This window comes from Pan troglodytes, chromosome 6, assembly GCF_028858775.2.
Source record: "Pan troglodytes isolate AG18354 chromosome 6, NHGRI_mPanTro3-v2.0_pri, whole genome shotgun sequence".
Lineage (NCBI taxonomy): Eukaryota > Metazoa > Chordata > Mammalia > Primates > Hominidae > Pan > Pan troglodytes.
Window position 1 is genome coordinate 148,193,944 of NC_072404.2, and position 26,317 is coordinate 148,220,260.

Consider the following 26,317-nt stretch of genomic DNA (forward strand, 5'->3'; position numbering starts at 1 on the left):
TTAGACAACAGTTTCCTCTAGTGTAAATTCAGAGCTATATTAGATCCCTTTCAGAGTAAAAACATTCTTATTTGCACCTGTGAGTGAGTTAGCCCAGGCTTTTAAATCCAGAATGTAGTTTAAATGCACACACACGAGAAAACGCACTTTTTTTTTTTCTTTTTGCTTTTTTTGTTGCCCCTAACCTCTAGTCTTCCATTCTGAACTGCAGGAGTCTAAGTTAAGAAGCATGGACATTTTATAAGAGTTCAATTTAGTAGATGGAAATATTGATACTAATTGAGCACCTGTTAGAGAGAGGCATGCTCCCATCAAGCTGGCTCAGATACAGCTTGTACCTTAAACGGTTCACACTTGAGAAGGGAGACGGGGCACAGGCAACACTGATGCCACTTACATTGTCATAAGGGCTGGAGTTACATAAACACACAGGGAACAATTAATTAATTATGGCTTTTTAGTAGGAAGGGAGGTGTCTAGAAAGACTTTACAGAGAAAGCAGAGGAATTAACACGAGACAGGTCCTAACAAAAGGCTGAGTTTATCGGGAGGAAGGTGGTGAAGGTGAGGTGTGCTGTGGCTGTGCTGTGGGGGCAGCGTGAGCCGGGCCGAAGCGTGAGTGCGGAAGGCCTTCCCTCCCTTCAGTGAATGAACACTGAAGTGCATGAGAAAAGATGGCAAAAGATCAGCCCAGGAGGTATCCAAGGTTATTTTCATAATGTGGTTTAATATTTAAAGTTTTGGCTCTTTGTCCCAACTTCTATATTATGATTTATTAGATAACGTCGATTATGTAACTTTGAAGCGGAAACTTATTTCGCTTTTAATCATTTGGATCAGACTGATGGATGAGCATCTTGTGGTTGCAAGGCAAGCTGTTAAAAAAAAAAAGTTATTATTTGCCACTACTTATCACCGCAAATCAGGATCATCGTAACACTCAACCAAACACATAACTTTGGCTGTTGGGACTGATATGGGACTGCAGCCATCATCCTTGGCCCCTAATTTTTAAATGTTGTATTCATAAAAATAAGCTTCATTGTTCTCTTCATAATGAGCAAAGGTTGTAAGTAAGCTTATAAACTAGAGTAATAGTATTAAGATAGCATATTATCAGTTGTGGGTATTAGGATTCCACTAACTGCTAACAAAAAATGTTTGAAAACAACAGGAGGGACTGGAAGGGAGGGAGGCTTCTCTTTGCTATGGCTTCCGCATCCCTTTCTCACTCTCTATAGGAATCTATCTCCTTTCATAGAAACAAGGCTGCACCTGTGATTGAGTTAGCCCAGGCTTTTAAATCCAGAATGTAGTTTAAACACACATGTATGCACAAACATGGGAAAATGTGCTAGTGTTTTTTTTTTTTTTTTTTATTGCCCCTAACATCTAGTCTTCTTTTCTGAACTGCAGGGGTTAACCGGGCTTTTGGGGACTAATCTAGACACTTAGCCACACTGTCCTTTTTACTTCTGGAAAAAATATATATATATGGCCCAAATGCTGAGCAAGTGACTACAGAACACGTTAGGAAGAATCTTGTTTGTTCAGTATACACTACCAACCTATCGTTGTCTAGAATCTCAAGTGAAGAAAAATATTCTAAAACTATGACAAGGTTTTAGGTGAGAACTATATCATGAACTAACAATGGCTGCATTTTGTCTGAGCATACCATTGCATATGTATTTCTAACCAAATTATGTAGTTCTCATGTAGCATATTAAAACATAATTATTATTTTGAGTAGTGCTGCTAACTGTTGGTTAATAATTTGACAGAAAGCATTTACCTTTAAACACATGCTTTTAAGAGGCCTGGTATACTCAATTGCAATTTTATTGCGTTCAAGAATTATTCTCTAGGGAAATATATATTAGATCATATGATGAGCATCAATTAAAAAAACACAAAATTCACCCAACAGAAAATTCAACTATTGTGACTACAGTAATTATTAATAGCTCACTATTCACTGCTTAGGATATGCTAAAAACATAAATGGACCTCATTTAATTCCAATATAACAGCTCTGTTATTATCACCATTTCACAGATATAAAATCTAAGACTGTGGGGTTTGGGTGGGGTGGAAAATGAGAAGTAACTTGCTAGAACAGGTCTACTGAATGATGTGAAGAATATCTATAACCATTATATTCAGTAAACATGTTAACATGTGGATACTTATTATTTCATTGTACCTATATTGACATTATGGCGTGGAAAAATGAAGAGAAGTCCTAATAAACTTAAAAAGAAATCAGGAAGACCAGGAACCACAGACGAGAGAAAATAAGCATATTTTCTGGTAGATGCTACAGCAAAACCTGTAGTATATTAAACATTTGCTCTTTCTTAAGTCTACTTCCTAGATACTGTAGCATATAAAGGTAGAATTTTATGACATGAAGTACAAATAGATGTATCATTAATAAGAATGGATCAGCCCTTCTGAAGAACGTGGCCAAAAGCTTAGCACTCAAATCTTTTAAAGATCCCAGCCTAATGCACTTTCTGGAGCAACAATCCTATTTTCTTTGCATCATCAAGTTCTGAGGATGTATTTTTCATTTGTCTTGTCGTCTGTTAGAAAAGGTGAAGATGTGTATACATTTTGGTTTTCAATTCTCCTATTATATCAGCTTCTCAGCGCTTCACTTTCCAAATGTTCAAAAGAGGTATGGATTGACATTTCTGCCAAAGGACAATTTTTTGCTCTGTAGTTTTTCTCAGAGTTAATGGAAAAAGTTCTGCCACTAATCTTTTCAATTCACCTCTAGGGAATTACAAACTAGCAGCAAAAGCTGCAAAGGTTGTGCCAAAATGCAGTATTTTTAAATTATACAAGTCAAAAAAGCCTATAATTTTCACAAAACATGATTTCCTTTTTTTTAATTTAAAAAAAAAGTCTTGGGAGGCCAATTTTTGATTCATATTGTGATACAACTTCTAAGGTTAAATAACCTGGGCCCTGACTCTTAACTACTAGATCCCTAAAAGAAACTGACCTGTATAGAGTTGAGTACCTACTATATGCCCAGAATTTTACCCACATTTCATTAACCCTTATTAACAACCCATGAGGTATTATATGTACATGTCCTATATCAGCAAAAAGAAGATCAAGAGTTAAGTAGCTTAATGCTACACAGTTGGAAGGAACAGTCACAATTCAAACCCCATCCATGTTACGGAAATAAAAGTACCAGTTCCTTAGGGTTTAGGTATGAGTTTGTTTCGCTGCAGCCTTCTTCTGCACTATCCGCCCCCACCGCGCCCCCCACCAAAAAAAAAAAAAACAAAAACAAAACCAATCACTTGAAAGAAACTTTCAGTAGAGGACTACAGACCAATCCTATGAGGCATGATGTAGCTATTTAGAAGAATGAGTTGGATTTAAAAGAAGGCGTTGAATTTATGTGTTGACCCAGGGGGATGTATCCATAATAAATATAAGTTAAAATACGTATGGTATAGTCTTACATTCTGTGAAAACAAAACAAAATCTATGTTTATTAACATATCTACTCATAGAGATAAACGTGAAAGGCTAAATATCAAACTACAACTTCACATGCTTTACTTTTAAAAGGTTGATCTGGAAAAGAAAAGAGGAGTAAAATTACATTTCCCTTGTTATAAGAAAAAAAAATACTTCCTTGATAAATTAAAAGAGAAAAAAATCTAATACATTAGTTCCCCTTTATCCATGGGGGATACATTCTAAGATATCTAATGGATGCCTGAAACCATGAATAGTACTTAACTGTAGATAAACTATGTTTTTTCCTACACATACCTCTATGATAAAGTTTAATTTATAACTTAGGCACAGTAACAGACTAACAACAAGAATAATAAAATATAACAATATACTAGAATAAAAGTTATGTGAATGTAGTCTTTCAGTATCTTATTGTACTCTGCAAAAAGCAAAATTGCAGATAAGGGGGGCCACCTGTATTATTTATTAATTTCATATCCTTTTCACTACAGTAAGTCTCCAGGAAGGATATCAAAAGAGAAAAGTTGTTCATAAAATTCAATGGGAAGGAGAGAGAATACTTTAAAAGGCTCATTTAATAATCAAGTGGACTAGCAATAGAAAATTTGCCTAGTAAGTGAGCTAATTTTATCTATTTTGGGCACATTCAATCAGAATTATAGACATAAATTAAAAATTAGACATCCAGATAAAACACATCTGAATAAACCACATACGTTTGTCTCTCACACATTCATTGCAATGACACAAAGAACCTGGTACCATGTGAATTCTTAGGACACCATTCAAAGATATCATAGCTAGGAGTAATGAAAACTAATCATATACCATTTCAATTGGTACGAAAAGATGAGGCTCTTTTTCTGTCTAATGCCCTAGGACTTCCCCAGGCAACATCCTATGAACCCAATCTTTCCTCAACTCTCTCCTCCCCACCTTTTTAATCAGAACTAGTCTTTACTATGTTCTATCCTTTCAAGTCCCTGAACTTTGCTCACAATCAATATGGCAAGCTAATATGTGGTTATTTTTGAGTGGACATTAGTATATTAAGAGTGATAGTCATTAATTTGGTGCAGTAAACTCTAATTATCATATAATAAACGTATACAACATCTATGCACCCAATATTATATTGTATTATTTGATAGAAGACTTCCAGAAACAATGACCAACTCAAAAGGCATAATCCTAGTGGTGACAATTATGGGGACCAGGGATAGGTGAAAGAAAAAAATATTCCCAAGTAGTAGAACTCTTTTTTTTTTTGAGACGGAGTCTCGCTCTGTCTCTCAGGCTGGAGTGCAGTGGCATGATCTCGGCTCACTGCAAGCTACGCCTCCTGGGTTCACGCCATTCTCCTGCCTCAGCCTCCCCAGTAGCTGGGACTACAGGTGCCCGCCACCACGCCAGGCTAATTTTCTGTATTTTTAGTAGAGACAGGGTTTCACCATGTTAGCCAGGATGGTCTCGATTTCCTGACCTTGTGATCTGCCTGCCTCGGCCTCCCAAAGTGCTGGGATTACAGGCATGAGCCACCACGCTCGGCCACCAAGTAGGTAGAACACTTGGTTGAATCTTTATGCCCTATTAACTCTGCCTTTTAAAATACAGCATTTCAAGTTCTTCAAGTCTGACTCCAGTCTTGCTTTGTGGTCTCATATTCCACTAGACCTCTCCCACACTGTTTCAGCCATTTCCACTATTCAATGCCCTCTTCATAGCAAGGCCATTCTCCCTCTTCTTACCTTAAGAAAATCTCAAGATGAGAAGATCCAGCTTATGCCAGTCACCTCTTCATGCAATCCAGATTCCCCTGGGATTCCGAACCTCCTAGTCCTACTGCATTTTATGGTTTGTACCTTCATGTTAGCATTTAACATGTTTTGGTCACTTTTTATATTCCCAACTTATAACAACCATATGGAATGTATAAGATACTCAAAATTTTTCATGAACAAATCTTTTAGTAATAATTCCTGCATCAAGTTTTGATGCTTCTGCAGTCGAGCTAATGATCCCAATGAGTATAAGCCCTCTGAGGGCAGGGACTCAAACTGATATGTCTGTATTTTCAGGGCCCATAGAACATGGAACATCAAAGAGACCCTTGATGAATGTATGTGTTAATACTGAGGATGGTAAGTTCTTCAAAGCAAAATTGTTGCATTAATATCTTTAAAAAAATAGATATATGCCATTGAGCTCACTAGGGGAAGAAACCAAACAAATAAGGACAGGGTGTCGGAATTCACTAACAGAAAAGAACTCCCAAGACACAAGGAGTCAAAATAGGTCTGCTGGCAATATCCAACAACTCAAGTTCAAAGACTTCAAAAACAGCCCCAAACCAACACCCAACTAACCAAACCAAAACCACAAATGATTTAAGTCATGACAAAGCATTTGGTTCCCACTTCTTGTCAATTAACCAGGATGTCTTAAAGATGAATTCTATACCAGCAATGCTAATTTTCTTCATTACACTAGCGTCTTTTGTATTGGAGAAACACTATCAGGAAAAGACAAGAACTGGTTGATTATGAGCAGTATCAAATGAGCTGTAATGGAGGTGTTACGAATGTAAATCAGCGAAGCCTGATGCAGAAAACAGCAGCATCTGGGCATGCAGCTTGCAAAGTAATGAGACTGTGATAATGCACTAGCACCCAGCTTTGATCACTTCATCTTGTTCAAGAGCTCTGCTTGGGAAACAAAGGTGTGAGGCATTGACCTCCTGCCCACAGCTTGCACAAGCACAAAACATGGTAACAGATCAAGGATTGATACCCTTCTCTCTTCTCCTCCTTGCCAACACACCCCTTTTTCAGAACCGATGGCTTCATAGTTGGAGGCCCAGCATAAAGCAGGCCAAGCAAGCTTCTACCATATGAAGCGTCTGTCTGAACATGTCTACTATAATTGGCAATTCATTTTTCATCCTGAAAGCAGGAACAGGTGTATGCTACCTTCGACATTCCAATCATAAACCATGCTGAATGCATCTCTCACATAGTCAGCTTTGTTGAGATCTATGCCAGTGGCTAGCCGGTGGACTTCAGAGTCTGCATAGATGGCTCTGCCTCACAAATGAATAGGCACTTGTGTAATCTCAGATGCTCAAGAGAACAAGAGGAGGAGCAAATGGCAGTGCATAAAAAATTAAAAATCTCACCACACAGCAGCAGCCCTTGGTTTTTCTTGTGTAAATAATGTAATTGGCAAATAGCTTACTTCTTTGTAATTGCAATATCCCTACAATGCATGTTTAACATACTAAAAAAGGAGGTTTTAGTCCTTGAAAAGGAGTATAAAGCCAGATGTATCACTGCACAGTGTTTCTTGCCAGCTTCATCCAGAAACACTAGCTGAGGTGACTTGTGAAACAGAGCCAAGAGCAAGAACTCTCCTTAATGAGCACATTTATCAATTTTCCAGGGACTCGGTTGATTACCAGCATTTAGACATACACACTCACAAAAGGAACACAGCAATTTAACTATTGGCCACTGAATGGGAAAGCACATGAAATAATTTAAGGCAGGCATGTGAGCAAGTTGGGGATGCTTGGCGACACTTTAACATATGAACATGTGTGCTTTCATTTCAACATGTAAGGAAGGGCCAAGACACAAGCTTTTACAAGTTTTCAAGCATTCTGCCAGGACTCAATAAATAGTATGAACAAATTACTGCATATGATTATTATATTGAAAAGTACCAGTGCTACTGTACAAATGTTTCATTCACAAATACTGCCTTTGAAATCCCTTTATCAAAAGTAATTTTCAAACCTTATCCAAGCCTACCTACAAGGTCCTAGGTTGAAGGAGGAGAGTACAACAGGCAAATGTAACTTAATGGGGGGAAAAAAGACTGATTCTTTAAGAAAATAAATAAATGAAATACAAGCAAGATTTATCCCTCTCTATTTCTACAGTAATAAAATACTCTGAATGAACAGCCCTGACTCTGAGATAAGGGATTCAAATTCTAATGAAAAAAATAGGATTATGGATAGGATTAAGAATCCTACATTTAAGACTGTGATTAAATTGAAGAAGCATTTTATCTAGGACAAATTACAGTTAGAAACTGGGAATTCCCAATATTTGGGGTATTTTTTTCTTAATTTAGGGTGTTTTAGGTATAATTAACACACAGGTTGAGTATCCTTTATTTGAAATGCTTGGGAATGGAAGTGTTTTTGAATTTGGGTTCTGGAATTTGGAATATTTGCATATGCATAAAGACATATCTTGGGGATGGGACCCCAACCAAAATATGGAATCCATTTACGTTTCATATATACTATACATAGCCTGAAGGTCATTTTCTTCCTGAGGCACAGTCAACAGACTACATGTTGTGGACCTGCCTTTGACTGTGACCTGTCACATGAGGTCAGGTGTGGAATTTTCAACTTGTGGCATCATGTTGGCACACAAAAAGTTTCCAATCTTGGAGGATTTGGGGTTTTCAGATTAGGGCTGCTCAGCCTGTATATCACAATGCACCAATCTTCAGTGTTCATATTGTATTAGAAGTTACATACCTGTATATACTTGTAAAACTATCACTCAGAATACAACAGAATATTCCCAAAATCTCAGAAATGCTGCTTGGGTCCCTTTCCAATCAAATCTCCTCTATTCCCACCACAGGCAAATGTTGCCTGTTTTTGAACATCGTTTAAATGAACCACATAGGAAGTACTGTTTTGCGTCTGGCTTCTTTGTGTGTACCATGATGTTTGAGATCCATCCGTGCTGTTACATGTATCAATAGTTTGCTCTTCTCTACTGCTGAATAGTGTTCTACTGTATGAATATAAAGTAGAAAACTGCGCTTTTTATCCCTATATTCCAATCAGCTTTGCCATCTCTCCTGCCCCTTCCTGCAGGATACCACTGAGTTGAGTGGAATACTGTCTGTTTTGTTTCTCCATTCCCTCAATGATGACCATTCGGATTGTTGCTACTTTTTGATACTATGAATAAACCTGCTATGAACATAGGTGTACAAGTCTTTTTGTAGATGTATATTTTCATTTCTCTTGGGTAAATACCTAGGACTAGACTTGCTGCATCTTACAGCAAGTGTATGCTTTACATTTATAAGGAACTGCCAACATTTTTTTTCAAAGGACTTTTGCCATTGTATACCCCCACCAGCAAAGTGAGTTCTGGTTTCTCCACAATCTTTCCAAACAATTAGTATTGTCAGTCTTCTTGATTTTTGCCATTCCTATGTTTTAAATGTACAGTTCCCTGGTATCTAATGATGTAGAAACTCCTTTCATGTGCTATTTGGCCATTCTTACATCTTCCTTTGAAGTGTCCAAGTCTTTTGCCCATTAAAAAAATTTTCCTAATGATGTCTTAAGATGGGCAGAATTTTAAAATTTTATAAGGTCCAATCTAACAATTTTTGTATTTTGTTTGCTTATCTCTTAAGAAAAATCAGAAGAGCCAGAAATAAGAATACTTGACAAGACTGAAACCATGAGGGGTGACTTGGTAATTATACATTCAAATGAGCAACAAGAATACAAGTTTAAATACAATGTATCCTGAAAGTTCTGGTTTCAATTTTAGTATGTGGTTTTACCCCAGGCAGAGTGAATGGGCAGCTAAATACATTCATAAGTTAATTATCTGACTGAAACCAGGGAAGGGCTGATAGCATCTGGGATAGGCTTACCAAACTCTGGAGTGATAAGACATAATTAATTTGATGTTATACTATGGCTGAACCTATATAATGTTCCAGAAACTACCCTGAGCTACCATTTTTATGTGTAGATAACTTCTTTGATACAATCTTTAACTGTGCTCAAGTCCTAAGATTGTTAACTTTGCATACCTGACATAAGGACAGAATTTAAATTCTACCTTCTAGAAGTCTTTCTGGATATCTTATAACAGGGCAGGTCAGTCAGACAATTAACTCTTAACTGGGCTTCCTACAAGTTTCACTGTAGCTTAGTTGCACTCAAAACGCAAAATATGTTTTCTTATCTTTGAAAGCATGATTTTTAACTGAAGCCCTTAACAAGTAAATGAATTCTAGTTGGAATTGGCAAGAGGACAAACCTAGTAGTCTCAGTTAGAAATGTCTTTTCCAACTGTGAGCTGTGCAGTTAATTACTCAAGTAAGCAAGGATCAATAAACAAATTCCAAAATATCATGTACCCTAGAACTCAGAATGCTCTCATTTAAAATATTATGATACAAGGAAGGAAATAAGCTATCATTTTGGCAGAATCTTCATTTATCTAACTAACAGTGTGCAATTAATATTTCATATAACCATGTAGGGTATACTAGATTCTTAATGGATCATATTGATTAAGAAGAAAGTTCAATACTGATGTTCCTGCTGGGGAAGACAGAATGATTTGTTAGCTCACACAGAACGAATCATGAATCCAGGAGTGTATGGCCACAAACCTAAGAGCTGCCACAAGAATGGTTTGATCATTTACATGTTTACACATAAACCACTTATACGAAAGGAAAGAAGATGCTTGGTGCAACACCAACAAACCCCAACTGCCACGGCAAGAACAGAGAAGAATGCTCCAGGTCATGGACTTACGAAGGACGTGACCAATCTGGCTGCACCATCAGCAGCTTATTTCACCAGCTGAGATTCCTTTACACCCTATGCTGAAGTGATGAAAAAAGTTTCCAAAGTGACCCTTTTGGTCTTGTGACCATGTTCATGAGATGGCTGCAGTTTGCATTGTCTTTTTAGAGAAATTAACAATACTCTCTTGTCCTTGGTGTACACTCCTGCTCCTGCCCTTTTTATCCCTATATTCCCAATCAGCTTTGCCATCTGCCCTGCCCTTTTCTGCAGGATACCACTGAGTTGAGTGGAATACTGTGGCGACCAGTCATGGAGTAGAGAGATAATGCAGATGGAAATCTCTCTTGTTAATGTTTCTTGACATTTACTTCTATTATCTTAGAAAATAGTATTTAGACCAAGTATAGAGATCTCACCCAAGGAACTAAAAAGAAATTAAATAACTAACCAGGCAGATCTGATTTGAAGGGCTCCGATTTTAGAAGGGGGGAAAAAGCATTAATACCAAAGCTTTCTTTGTAAATATAACCAATTCTAAATGGGTATCGTAAGAAATACTGTCAAATATTAGCAAGCTCCAAAGCCAGTCTCACTTTCCTTGGAACTAATTTGTTGCTTGGTGGGAGGTGGACAGACAAACAAACCAGGCAGATTGACAGCTTAGGAGCTGGCACTACCTTACATATCCCCGATGAGATACGGAAGGAGCTGCATCATCTACAACTTTCCTAAAATAGGAGCCACTATCTTGCAGTTGAAGAAAACAACTTACGACCATTTTTTAGATAAGGATCAAAGACAACTTTCTCAGTTAACTTTTAAACTTTCTCAGCTTATATGCCCTACAGAAGGTGACAGTTATAATTTACATTTTACAGATGGAAGACACAAGTCAAAGACATAATAAATAACCTGCCTGAGGAATTTTGTGTTCTAAATAACCGAGTCCATGTGACAGCCAAATGTGTATTTGCCATTAGCTTCATATACAAAGTATACTCATAAGTACATTAACATCTTTCTTCAATTTCAGAAATGAAATCCTCCTCCAGCAGCACATTTGCAAATTCCAGAGGGGACACGATATACTATGGAAGTTGACATAGGTGAGCTGATGTTTTAAAAACAAAAACCAACAAATAACTCGAAACTTCTAAAGATATAATTGTAACCAAGAGGCTTGTGCACAAAGGGTACAGGTATATTTACTTTATCTAGAATTTTGCCTCTTCAATTACTAAGTCTCTTACTGAATAATCAAGATGTTACTTGGCTCCAAGGACCGTGGGGAATAAAATGTCACCACTGCAGCTGCTATATTTCTTGCTCACAGCCCTTCAAATTAAAAAAGGGGGAAAAAAGGCCCAATACAAATGCAGAATTTAATTAGTTAGTAAAAGCCCAAATCCTTGCCTGAAGCCCTGTTCTTCCTGTAATATCGCATTCTTTTCTTCTTGTGTAAACTTTTCATTATGAAGGAGACATCTTTATAATACAATAACTCTAGTTATAATGTAACTGCTGGTAACATAACTCCTGTATTAGAGAAGGCAGCATGTTCAAGTAATGTTGTTTTAATACAATTTGTGTTCAGCAGAAACCAAGTCAACTTGATCATTTAGAATTTGATCAATGTGAATTAGTGTCTTACTGAGATACACCATTTGATCATTTCAAAACTGATCAATGAGAATCAGAGATAAAACATTTATCATGTACATTTGGTATATTAGATCCATTCACACAGCACTAAAGTAGGTTATAAGTAGACATCAATACGTGTTAGAGAAGATGTTCAGGATACCTGTCAGCTGCAGATACAAATACACGTGAAACAGCATATAATTTTAATACTTTTGATAAGGCATGTTACTCAATAAGGGAGCTGGAGTCACTGACAAATTGCAAGAACTCAACTTCAGAGAAACTAGAAAGAGAAGCACAGAACTTAATAGCTCAAACTTTTGAAATAAGTTTTAATTAAAAGTTTAAGAAGAAAGATAAGTAACATAAATTTACCTGATTAAACTTCTAGAAGAATTTTAAGACTATTAATCAGAGTAAACTTTGTACTTTTAGTACAATTAGTTCTATTAATCTAATATTTCCAAAATGAGGTTGCATTGACATTCAGGCTCACTGGCTTATGCATCTAGCAGAATTATAAATTTGCCAGTCAAAACCGTATTTAATTATTTTGCAGCCAATTAAGCAGGATCTTTAAACACCATTGCTTAAAACTGTCCATGATACACATGTGTAATTATACAGAACATGAGAAACACCTGCTGATACTATTGGCGTGTCTTCCTCGGCTTCACCAATTCATCCGTAATATAGCTATTAAAATATTACATCCAAAAAAGAAACTAAACAATATTGCCAGTGAAAGTGCAACCCCTAAAAAAGAAAAAAAAATCAAGGACATTTTAAAGTTAAAGGGTTTTACATTGAAGAAAACCTTTAAAGATGGTAATATTTACAAAATCCATTTTATCTGTATGAGTTCTGCATAGTATTCCTCAGATACTCTAAAATCACCTAAACTACTTTTACAGGGTAACTAATCTTTTAATACTTTATAAGGATAACCTAAGCTTCTTCTATGAGCCTAAATTTATAAGTCACGTTTCAACAACTTCATTCAGGGATAAAAGCGAAAACCCCTCTAAAATCTGGCACACAAAGGAGTATTACTGGTATTCACTTCCGAGTTCATAGACTTGTACTTCTTTAGAAGTGCTTCTTCTTTCACAGAAACTGAAGCCATGTTAAAAAGTTGTACCTCTAATGAAATCATTCCAAAAATATTTTCAATAGATCTATGTCACTTTCCATGCATATTTTTTCTTTCTTTTATGGAAAATAGAAACTCGCCACTTCATTATGTAAAGGACAGAATGAGAATGAAGTATCAATTGTCTGTAAAATGCTTTTCATTTGTTTACTATCACATTGTCTTTACCATGCCTATATTGCCTTTAAAATATTTAACATGTCTTTGATATTTGCTTTACATTTACTTGATATTTGCTTTTCTATTTTAAAAACAATTCACATGCATAAACACTCTGGTAACATCTTCTTTCTATAGGTGTGGCATATCAGCTCCAATGTAGCCACAGAGATCTGATTCTGACATTGACCAAGAAACAGGAGGCCGGCAGCACTCCAGCTACATTGCTGTGAGGCTTCTCTTACATGCTATTCTATCGTGAGTGCTTTATGTGCCGGTCATCCTGGCTAGAGTATGAGCTCCATAAGGGTAAGAACTCCTTCTAATGTGCTAGAGGTTTAGCAGCATCTAGAATTGGTTTAAAAACAAATACAGAGATTTCTCCGATAGCACATAGTTTCATAACTTTTGATAATCAAATGCAGTATTTATTACTTTGTGCTAGGTCTGTGTTAAGAACTACACATGTAACATTATTAAAATAATACTTTGTTTAATTAATTACCTATGAGGTACAGCATAAGGATTAAAATATAATTTGCATTAGGATGAGCTATAACATTACTAGTGCCATATAATAGAAACTAGCACCCTAAGTTGTTATAAAATGCGACATGAAGTGTTGACAATTACTGTTTTAGTTGGATTGAGAAAAGAAAAGGTATTCCTTTTGAATTAAGGTTACATGTAAGAAGAATGCTGGATTTGCTCAGTGATTTAGGTTTTAGAGCTAAAATTTTAAATCTATTGTGGGAAAATAAACAGTCCAAATTATCTTCGAATCCCTTAGTTCCCACTGAAATCATGGTAAGTAATATTTTTAATAACTTGATATGCATTGGAAATGTAATCACCCCAAAAGAGGAGAACTAACTTTGAATTTTTTTAAAAGATCATCATTTAAAAAGTTTGTCTTCCTTTTGTTTTTCTCTGATGAACTCTGAGTTCCACACTAGTAATAAGATCCTGGCCTGTTTTCTTAGTTGTATATTCAGGCTTGGCTTGTCACACAGGGGCTCTATGAATGAATGATGGGTGGATAAAGTAGGAGAAACAATCCATTAATTCTCAAAGTATTTTACTGCCAAAACTATACATTGAGGGGCTGAAGTATGAGTTAATATTTTAAGCATCCCTAAAATAATTCCATTAGCTATCCTGGTAGGTTACATTAATGTGCTGGTGTTAGTCATGGGCAGCTTCAAATGCTCTTAGCTTTCTTTCTCTTTACAGTGATTTGTATGACCCCTGATCAGGTATATAATATTGCCCTTGACACTGCACTTTAAAAAGCTTCTATCTCCTGTAACCAAGATGCACATAAATGAATCCTACTTTCATCAGATACAATTAACTAAATTCTCCTCAAAGTCCTTCAGAACTTGTTGCCTAAGAGGAACTGTTGAGTTCAGGTTCAGGTTCAAGATAGAGCTCCTCAAGGTGATGCTTACAGGTGCTAAGCTGGTCATACAGATAGGAGCCAGTGAAAATAATCTGACCAGGCGAAAAACCCCTGTCATGCAATGCAAATATTATATATTGTCTTACAAAAGTCCTGATTATCTGAGATGGCCAAATTTCTAAAAAGAAATAGCAGTCTACTAAGTAATCTCTGTGCCTTCAAAGATGGTAAGCATCTCCTATACCCAATGTACTATCACTTCCTAGGTGTGAAGCTAATGAACTCACTGCAAATCAAAATACAACATTCTAGGAAGCTCAGCCTAGCAGGAAGTAGCTGGGAGAAAAAACGATATAATGAAAGCCACTCCCTAAAAAGCTAGCTATTAGAATTTCTTCACAGTGTGTTAAAACCTAGGTTTTGTGTGCAATGGAGTTAGTCAAAACGCAAAAATCCAAGGGCACAGTCCCCAAGATTGCTCTCACTTCTGACACATCAACAGCAAGTTTGCAGGGTAGGGGAGGGAGGGTCCAAACCACCCAAAATTCAATGGTTCAATAATTCACTGAAAGAACTCAGAACTCACTGTAAGCTGTTAAACTCAGTTATGGTTTACTATAGGGCAATGATACAGAAAATCAGCCAAAGGAAGAGATGCATAGGACTGAGCCTGGGGGTTTCCAAATGCAAAGCTTCCAATGTCCTTAGGACCTGCTGCCCTCCTGGTATCAATGTGTGACAGTGCCCATGGAGTCCTGTCAACCAGGAAAGCTCACCTGAGCAGCACTGTTCAGAGTTTTATTGGAGCCTCATTAAACTACTTGACTGATGGTCCACATGATAAACTCACCTCCCCAGAGGCTGAACTGATACCACATGGTCCAAGGGGCCCAGCAAGAACAGCAATTTCTTTTTTTTCCTCTCTTTTATTTATTTATTTATTTATTTATTTATTTATTTATTTAGAGACAGGGTCTTGATCTGTTGCCCAGGCTGGAAGGCAGTGGTGCTATCTTGGCTCACTGCAACCTTTGCCTCCTAGGCTCAGGTGATCCTCCCACCTGAGCCTCCCTCCCCAGTAGCTGGGACTACAGGCATGCGCCACCACACCTGGTTAATTTTTGTATTTTTTTTTGTAAAGACAGGGATTCACCATGTTGGACAGGCTGGTCTCAAAATCCTGGGCTCAAGCAATCCGCCCGCCTCGGCCTCCCTAAGTGCTGGGATTACAGGCATGAGCCACCTCGCCTGGCTGAGAATAACAATTTCTATCACTAGGAAATTCGAAGGATTTAGAATTTCTCAGGAGCTTGGTCCAAAATCCAGACCTCTCTTTGGCCAAGGCCAATTTCTTACTACACAGTTTGGCTATATTATTAATTATTCTTGAATAATATTTAATAGGTAAGACAGAATGATGCTGTTGAGGTTCTGTTTAAAACAAAGCCTAACTTACAGGGCCCTGCTGACTTGCAGGAGGTCAGCCATCATGATGTCAACGTTGTGCTTCCCGTGGCCTCTCGCACTCCAAACCTAGTTCAGGCTGAATGACATGGCAGCTGGGCAGAGATTCAGGACAGAGATTTTTCCATCTAAAATCCAGACCTATCTTTCTCTATGAAATCCACTCTCCACTGATTTTCCAATCTGCTAACCTCATAATTCTGGTTCTTTTGCCCCTTTTATCTAAATGTTAGGGGATGAATTGTGTGCCCTGAAAATTCCTAAGCCCACTGCTCAGTACCTCAGAATGTGACTGTATTTGGGGTGAGGGTCTTTGAGGAGATAATTAAATTGTAGTGAGGTCACAAGGGAGGGTTTTAGTCTAATATGACTGGTATTCTTGTAAGAAAAGCAGATTAGCATGTAGACACAAGAGGAAAGACTGTGTCAAGACACAGGGAGCAGATGGCCATCTATAAGCCAAGGAGAGAGGCCTAGAAGCAACCAGCCCTGGCGTCACCTTGACCTTAGACTTCTAGCCTCCAGAACTGTGAGAAAATACCTTTCTGTTATTTAAGCCACCCGGTCTGTGGTACTTTGCAGTACTGGCAAACTAATACACCAACCAATCACAAATTCATGTGTCTGATTTTTTTTTTTTTTTAGACAGAGTCTTGCTCTGTTGCCCAGGCTAAAGTGCAATGGCATGATCTCAGCTCACTGCAACCTTTGCCTCTTAGATTCAAGCGGTTCTCCTGCCTTAGCCTTAGCTACCTCAGTAGCTGGGATTACAGGCATGCACCACCATGCCCAGCTAATTTTTGTATTTTTAGTAGAGATGGAGTTTTGCCACGTTGCCCAGGCTGATCTTGAACTCCTGGCCTCAAGTGATCTGCCTGCCTCAGTCTCCCAAAGTGCTGGGATTACAGGTGTGAGCCATCATGCCTGGCGCCATGTCTAAACTTTCAACAACTTTTTTTTTTCTCTTGCACTTGTAGAGACTTCCCATATGATTGTTTTTTCTTTTTCTTCTTTTAAGACATAATCTCGCTCTGTGACTGGAGTGCAATGGCACAATCATAGCTCACTGCAGTCCTGGGTTCAAGCAGTCCGCCACTTCAGCCTCTCCAATAGCTGGGACCACCAGTATATGCCCCTACAACTGGCTAATTTTTAAGTTGTTCTTTTGTAGATACAGGGTCTCACTATGTTGACCAGGCTGGTTTTGAACTTCAGGCCTCAAGCGATCCTCCTGCCTCAGCCTCTCAAAATGCTGGGATTACAGGTGTGAACCACCACAGCTGACCTTATCTCATTCTTCGAGTTCTTATTTTTCATGTCTCCAACTAAACCTCACATCCACTGCCAGGTTACTTTTCCTTCAGGAGCCCAGAAATCAGAGCGCTCACCTGGTCAAACATCTTCCCATGACTCATTGCTCAATGAAGACCAAACTTCACAGCCCAGCAGCTAATGACCCACTGACCTTTCCAGTTTTATCTTGCACTAGTCTTTCTGACTCAAGCCACTGCTTTGTCACCCACCAACTACAGAGCACAGTTTTCCTTCTGAATATCTTTCCCGTCCACCTACTCAATACTCTTCTTAAAGGCTCAACTAAAAAGTCATCTTCTTTATGAAAACTTCACAGATCACTCTAGTCAAAATTGATCTCTAATGTATCCTAAATTTAGCTGTTTTTATAGCTATTGTCTTAGAATAAAGAAATATTCGGGGAGCCAACTCGAAGGTTCTCATGGGATAGAGACAAAAAAAGGTTTACCACCTAAAAAAAAGTCATTATATCATTAGGGAGAAAAATAAACACCTAACTTAAAATAATATATGTAGAGTAACTTAAAAAATCTATAACCAGTTCTATTAATATGTCTAAATTCTTAAGATCTCACATTAATCTCTAATAGTGAGACTTGTGGCCCATCCTTGGAAGGTCTCTCTCTGCTGCCTCTAAAGAGATAGTTCACTACAGAAGGCTGAAGGGCTTTGGCTCTTTAAATAAACCTCAAACTACCTTTAATTTTTAAAAAATTTTATTTTAATCCACATTACAATAACACTAATATCCATTAACACACAAATTGTACTGTAGCAGAAAGCAGTAATTCCACCTTAGGGTTTAATCATTTTATCAAATGCTTGTAAACATGTGCAAGGAAGGAGGTCAGAGCCCGATGCAATCTTTCAACTAAAGCTGTCACAACAACTTTTTTTGCTTCACTAATTTGCGCATGTGCTACTAATAGAGGTTACACAATAGGACTATTTATATACTCAGAAAAATTCTGAATGATGTCTTCTTACCTAATGTGAGAACTGGCAGCAAAGGGAAAGTACAAAGCTATGGGTCACGGACACTTTGATCCATCAATTACAGAACATTCATTTAAACACTCCAAGGATTAAGAGAAGTAGCAATTTAACATCACCTTCATAATCAAGGGCCAGGTAAAGTCTATGATTTAAAGCCTTTCAAGGTACATGTGAAGAAATGAAAACAGCCTAACCACGAGAAAGGCAGATACCCAAATTTGGACATGCCCATCATTTTATTATACAAAAGTGAATGGTTTCTATGTTTCCCTTAATACAGTAGCAATTTAACATGACCTTCATAATCAAGAGCATTCTATTTTATATATTATTACAAATGATAATACTATTACCATTGCTTTCAATTTCCCCCTAGTTCATAAAATACATGGATTTGTAACAAGCTTTCATCAAATGCCTTTGTCTTGGCATCTGAATTCCAGTATAGCAGATAACATGGCCCCCATCTCAACCACCCCAAAACTCTTCCAAGTATTCTAGAGTGCTATATAACAAACTATGATCTGTGCAAAAAGCACTAAAACTGTGCTTTCATCTTGTTAAGAATAGTAAATAATTATAATACTATTAAAAACTTACTTGAACTTTGCTTCCACCTCTTCAGCAGCTTTCTGATATTGTTCAGTGGTGACTCTGTAGAACTCTGAGCTCTGTGGACAAAGATTGATAGCAAAGGTTTCACTATCCAAGATGACAAAATGTGTGGAAGATTTACAACTTCAAAAAACACATAAAACCTTGTTTCAGCCACTCAAGCAGTAGAATGCTTTCTTGTATAGGTGGCATGGATACTTATAAAACACATGTAAAGCTACTCGTTTAAATAACAGTAGAGTTGTTGGTATGCGGATTATAATTACAGAGTAAACGTTCACAGTTACAATTCCTTATCATTTGATCCTTTGGAGAAAATTCCTAACATTTTGGAAAGATTCTTTAGATTGCCATTATTTGGAATCTACCCTTGTAAGATCAAAGGATGCCTGAGATCAAAAACTGAAATTCACACACATTCGTATTTATATATTATTCCATTGGTGTTCCTACTAGGATATTAAAGATCATTTCTTTCTACACAATATTTTTGTCATCAAGATGGTATGGCTCATGCCTATAATCCCAGCACTTTGGGAGGCCGAGGTGGACGGATCACCTGAGGTCAGGAGTTCAAGACCAGCCTGACCAATATGGAGAAACCACGTCTCTACTTTAAAAAAAAAAAAAAAAAAAAAAAAAAAAAAATTAGCTGGGCGTGGTGGCACATGCCTGTAATCCCAGCTAATCAGGAGGCTGAGGCAGGAGAATCGCTTGAACCCGGGAGGTGGAGGTTGCGGTGAGCGGAGATGGAGTCATTGCACTCCAGTCTGGACAACAAGAGCAAAATTCCATCTCAAAAAAAAAAAAAGTTTTCTTTATGGAGCTTAAGTTGTTCTATCATTTCACGTGACCACAAGAACAGCAACATTTATAACTAATCAGTAGGACCAAGGGGGCAGATTTAGATAATTTTAATAACAAAAAATGCTTCCACTATGAACAGGAATGGACACATAAACAACATAAACCAAGATGCAGTGGCAAAGTAATGCCTTTCCTGGGGCAGCAAAATTTATCCATACTGACTAGCTACACTGAAACTGGTCTTATTGCAGGAGATGGCCTAAATGACCCCATGAGCCCTAAGACTCAATGAAATATCCTGCAAAATGCACTGCATTAAAAAACAACAACAACAAAACACCACCACAATACGGTAGTCTATTGTGTACCTTTCATTCTCTAATCACTCAGGTTTCAAATGCATGGCTTGCAATCATTTATTTTTTAATAAATCATTGTTGGTTGGTGAAAAAATGAAAGTGAAATCCTCTTCACACCAGTGACCCCTTTGCATTTAACAATCTTGGTTGTCCAATGACAGTCACATCCAGGATTCTTGGATGTAGATAAAATCAATAGGTATGTGATTAGATAGCAGACTCAGGGTGGCTAGAGCCATAGACAGGTCACCATTTGAGATGATGAATGGCTTTCTATCAACCTATAGTCCCCTATGATGCTAACATTTACTATAATCTTATTTGGGCTACGATTTATCTTTCTTGCACCTGATCAATAAAGATGAACAGAACAGTTGTAAGGATCGATTGTAATTTTTTATCATTTTCAAGCACAAAGGTGCATTTCTGACATGAAGACAATATTCTAAGTGTACTGCTGCTGCATTTTATAAAATTGCAATTTGAGTGATCAACTGCAATTGTCTATATGCTGAGAGGTTTTAATTCCTCTGTAGGTCTCAAGCTATCAAAAAACCATTTGTCATCTCAGATACTTAACTTAAGGTTATGTCACACCTTCCTATCTGTTTCACTTATAAGATTTTCTTCCCTTAAAATACACACCAGTCACAACAGGCTCTTTTGCAATGTTTGGTGTAATCTTTCTTTTGAACCCTTCTAACAAAGAATGTAGCAAAAAGGCAGTTACTAATCACTAACAATAGTTACTCTCACTAAAGATGAGAAACTCCCAAATTACTCTAATGAACTGTTGAGTGGGTATTATGTTACTGAACTATCTATTAAAATGCTGGCTAAGCAATAACATCTTAATTAATACTTTTGCTTAGTTTAAGCACTGGAACTGTAATATCTGGACAGAGACAGGACTAAGCTGAAAGATCTGGTTTCTGGTTCTGTTCTGTGACCTTGAGCAGGTCTTTAATCTCCCCCAGCTTCCCTTCCAGTGTTCCTAACCCGTCGAGTATGGATGATAATATTAGCCCTGCTTATTTCTGCCAAAGCTGTTGAAGAAATCAAATAAGATAGGCAAGAGAGCTGTGAAATCTGTTAAATGTTTTCACAGAGTACATCAACATCTCAATAAAATAATTTTGGAGGAAAATAATTAGGGTAATTCCATTCTAGGTATAGATTCTAAATGGTAAAAAGTAAGTATTACTTGTTTTATTAACAATGTGCACAAAAGCAACAGTTTGCCATAATACAAATTAGTCAGTTCCTCTCTGCTTTGCCATGCCAAATGCAGGTAAAATTATTACTAATTTTGTTAACTTTCCTATAGGATGTTAAAACACACACACACAATCACACACACGCAATCACACACAAAACCCAGTACCTGTGTTGCTTGAAAACTTAGCACATAGTTCTCAAATTAAAGCTTTAGGCTTTACGTATGCTCCATACTTCCACCTCAGCAACCAGGTTCCCATATTGCATAAATCTTTCCAACAAAGAAAAGTCCCCAGGAGGTAACATCATGTAACAACCAAGGGAATAAACACAAGTATTCTCAAGATCTATGTGTAGACAGTGTTTAATTCATTATTTAAGTATTCACTTATTTGTGAAAGAAAATTAAATTCTTACTGTCCTAATAACATCCATCTTTGGGAATCAGACGCTCAAGAAGCTTTCCATCTGACATGGGAGAAAAGAACAATTATTATCATGGAAAGTCACAAATGCCGAGTTAAAAGTCATAGATAAGTGTTACTGGAGTTCAGAAAGAGTAGAGATCTCCTTTGGCCTCAGAAGACACTTTTACAAACGGACAGAACTCATTCAAAAAAAAAAAAAACAAACAAACAACAACAAAAAAACAACAACCAACCCAACAAAAAACACTCATTCTGTTTTCCAATGAGAGAACGGATAACTACTGGGTATTCGTACAGTGAAAATCTACAAAGTAAAGGAATGAATTAGACAAACATGCAGAGCAAAAAAGTGGTAGATCTGATCAGTACGATGCACCTTATGCCAAGATTGGAAAAGTGAAAAATAATGAACAAGAATAGTAAACACCAAGTTCCACTGATGATCTCCGAGTGGCAGCAGTCATGTGGTGTGGTGGAAGTGCACAAAAGGAGCAGGATGCCACAAAGTATGGGAACACGGGCTTTGCTGGGTTGCTATATTTTTAAAAACGAGGTGTGGGCGTGCAGCTAGTCATTACATTGGCTTAAAATATTTTATAGGCCGGGCACGGTGGCTCATGCCTGTAATCCCAGCACTTTGGGAGGCAGAGGCGGGCATATCACAAGGTCAGGAGCTCGAGACCAGCCTGGCCAACATGGTGAAACCCAGTCTCTACTAAAAATACAAAAAATTAGCCAGGCGTGGTGGCTCATGCCTGTAATCCCAGCTACTCAGGAGGCTGAGGCAGGAGAATCACTTGAACCCAGGAGGTGGAGGTTGCAGTGAGCCAAGATCGCGCCATTGCATTCCAGCCTGGGCGACAGAGCAAGACTCCATCTCGAGAAAAAAAAAAAATTTTTTTTTTAAATATTTTATAATACAGACAAAAATTGTATTACTCCCACCTCCCTCCAAAGGGGTTAACAATACAAGATTTTGTTTGGCTAGAATATAAAAGTGTATTGGGCAGGGCGGGCACATCCTGAAAAGGGTGGCTAAGTGGGGATTTTATATATTCTTGAATACTAAACTGTTGCAGTGTATACACAATACTAAGCAAATATACTCTCTTCATTTTTATTGTGAAAAAATTTTAAAGTTACAGAAAATAGGCAAAAGATTCCCATCTATCCTTCACCTAGGTTCCCCTTATGTCCACATCTTAGATAATTATAATACAATTATCAAAGGTAATGATTTAACAATGTTACAATAGTAGTAACTGAACTACAGACTTAATTCAGCTATTTCCAGTTTTCCCACTAATGTTCGTTTTCTGTTTCAGGACTTAATCTTGGATCCTATGTTGTATTAATTGCCATGGCTCCTTAGTCCCCTCTCATCTGTAACAGTTCCTCAGTCTTCCTTCTCTGTTATGACCTTGACACTTCTGAAGAATACTGGTCAGATATTTTGTAGAGTGACTCGTGATTTGGGCTCACCTGGCGTTTTCTCATGGTTAAGAATGCACTACTAGGAAGAATTCTACAGAAGCAATATGCCTTTCTCCTGCCTGATTTCAGGGGCTACCTTATGGCAACAGATCTTTTTATTGATGTTGACCTTGATTACCTGATTAAAGTGGTGTCTGCGGGGATTCTCCACAACAAAGCTACCATTTTTCCTTCCTGTAATTGATATCTTGCAGGAGATACTTTGAGACTATACAAACGGTCTGTTTCTTCTCAAAGTTTTGTCCATCACCTTTTGGTATCCACTGGCGAGTCCTGCCTGCAGCAATGATTACTGTAGTGTTCTGATGGTACATCGATTTCTTTCGTTTTTGTTTGTTTGTTTTAAGATGGAATCTCACTCTTTCGCCCAGGCTGGAGTCCAGTGGCACAATCTCGGCTCACTGCAACCTCTGCCTCCCAGGTTCAAGTGATTCTCCTGCCTCAGCCTCCCGAGTAGCTAGGATCACAGGGGCACATCCACCACACCCAGCTAATTTTTGTTGTGAGCGCTTGGTTCAAGGTCTATGGACCACCTGCTTCAGAGTCACTTATGGAGCTTATTAAACAGTAGAGTCTTGGGCCACATCCTGAATCTCTGGGGATGGGGCCAGGAAGCTGCATTATTTACAAGCAGCTTGGGTGATTCTGAATACACACACTAAATTTGTAAACTACGGGGTTTCTAGAACAATGCGAGAATAATATAGTATTTAGCTTGCCATTCAAAGTGAAAAAAAATCAGTGTTTTTGAAGAATGATGGCAAATAACCACTTTTCATAATTAAATATAGCTATAATCTTTACAAAGGTACTCCAAATTAGTGATTCTGCCAATGTTGTTGGCAGATCACTGGTGGACCCCAAACTGCTCCAAGAACTCTGTCTTCACACATTGCCTAGCAACACCACAATGTTCCTACCCTGAATGGGTACTGAGAGGTAGGAGCACAACTATTTTCAGAAAGGTTGCTTTTGTTATCTCTGTTGTCTTGAGATGGTAATAGGTTGCACATGCTGCTATCTTGTTTATTAATTATAGATGACTGTTACTTTAATGTCATCTGTTTTCTTTGGTTAACCCTGCAGTTTGTAGTAGGATATAAATCAATTTGTCTGATCATTTACTAATAGCTGAATTGTAAGACTTGTATGATCTGTGCTCAAATAAGGAACAACCACATTCCTATTTCCAAAGAAGATGTGTACATTCCCTCCCAAATTTGTTAAGAGTAATTACTTATAGTATATGGAATGGGGAAGAAATCCGTTAAGATGACCTCAAAAAGATAAATAAAGAGAACAAACGGGCCGGGCGAAGTGGCTCACGCCTGTAATCCCAACACCTTGGGAAGCTAAGGCGGGCGGATCACTTGAGGCCAGGAATTCAAGACCAGCCAGGATAACGTGGTGAAACCTCATCTCTACTAAAAATACAAATTAGCCAGCTGTGGTTGCGGGTACCTGTAGTCCCTGCTACTCGGCTGGCTGAGGTATGAGAATTGCTTGAACCCAGGAGTCAGAGGTTGCAGTGAGCCAAGATTGTGCCACTGCACTCCAGCCTTGGCGACAGAGCAAGACCTGTCTCAAAAAAAACAAAAAAATGTGGAGAAAGAAAGATGTCCATGATCTTACAAGGTGGTCTAAGGTGGTCTTCTAATGAATAATCATTTTTTTGTGTGTAACAACATATCACTTCTGTGCCTATAAGGTCCTTTACAGCCTAAAATAAAAACTATCTTCATTCATATTCACTCTGCATATTGTCCTGCCCCATAAACAGCAGAAAAAATACTTGACATGATTTGTCCAATGGTACGGTTAATGTAAATTTGTGGCAGGTAAATGTGATTTAATTCAAATATCAAAGGTGTGATTTAATAATTTCTTTCTTTAAAACAGAAAGTCTTATTGTTTGATATAAGCATAAAACATGTTTTCTATCAAGACTCTTTGAGAAGGTAGATCTCATAAATTTAAAGTAGAATGACAGTACCTCTTAGATGTGTTAGCACTATCAACCATCTGATAAAGACTTGCACATCCTTGTCAAAGATAAGCCAAGTAAGCTCCTAGGAGGTAAACTATATCTAAAACAACAATATCATTCTCTATATTTGGAAGATATTTCTGTCACCTATTTTAATAGACAAGGCATCATTGGAAACAATAGGTATTTTGATTTTCTGTATTAAAACACATTCCAATCTAAGGCACCATGGATCAATTACTGAAAACATGGGCAACAAACTGTGTGGGGAGACTGAATGCTCCATTGTACATACTTTTTAATACGTTTCCTGTAAAACCTATGCATATGTCGTCCACAGAACTCCGCACTTAGGTGGGCGATTCTTAGCAGTACAGCATGGTGGTTAAGAACATGGACTTTGGAGCCAGATGGCCACATCATGGCCCTACCCTTGTGAAACTGAGTAAGTTACTTAACCTCAACAGTTACTTTTCCTCTGTAAAACAGGAATAGTGTAACAATGATTACCTAATAGGATTCTCTGGGGATTAAATAAGGTAATATATGTAAAACTCTTTGTAGCACCAGGGACTTAGGAATGGGACCTATTATTAAAAATTATTTGAACAGGGGAAAAAAAACTGTATAGTGTGGGGTGGGGTGGTTTTTTTAAAAAGCCATTTTAATAAAAATTTAAATCTTTAAAACAAAAGCCTATTCTTCCATTAACCAGACATTGGTGAATGTTGCTCACACTGCTTACCTGTTCTGTTTTTCTGTTCCTTAAGATGGATGGGAAATATGAAGACAATAGTGGACCAGTGTCAGGAGCGTTAATAGCTACGGAATTAACTAACCGGCCCATATAAAAAAATCAAACCAATAACATTTGACCTTATCACTAATGAAATCCAATTAACTACATTAAACAGCCAAAGTACTTTAATGCCAAGACTTCCCAAGGCCTTGCTTTTTACTCTATATGTGAATCTCTAAGATGAGAACTACTGTTCATGACTCTCAAACTGATTTGCTCATGGAGCATCTTGAGGGAAGAGAATCTCCTAAAATGGTCCATGAGAAACGCCAGATTAAAGAAAAGTCCAACCACATGTCAATCCTGTACTTTCCGGCATGCAACTTTTCTTTTCTCAAAGCGGCATTTTCTTATGGGTTATTTTTTAAACTGA

General features: G+C 37.7%; 1 protein-coding gene across 2 annotated transcripts in view; it reads right to left on the bottom strand.

Moving 5' to 3' along the window:
• Positions 1-26,317, bottom strand: part of CHCHD3 (coiled-coil-helix-coiled-coil-helix domain containing 3) — a 298,494-nt gene that overhangs the window by 34,142 nt on the left and 238,035 nt on the right. For both annotated transcript variants that reach the window (XM_001137124.6, XM_001136966.6), the window contains one exon: positions 18,838-18,908. In XM_001137124.6, the coding sequence (XP_001137124.1) occupies positions 18,838-18,908 (71 nt within the window). The remainder of the gene's footprint in view (positions 1-18,837; positions 18,909-26,317) is intronic.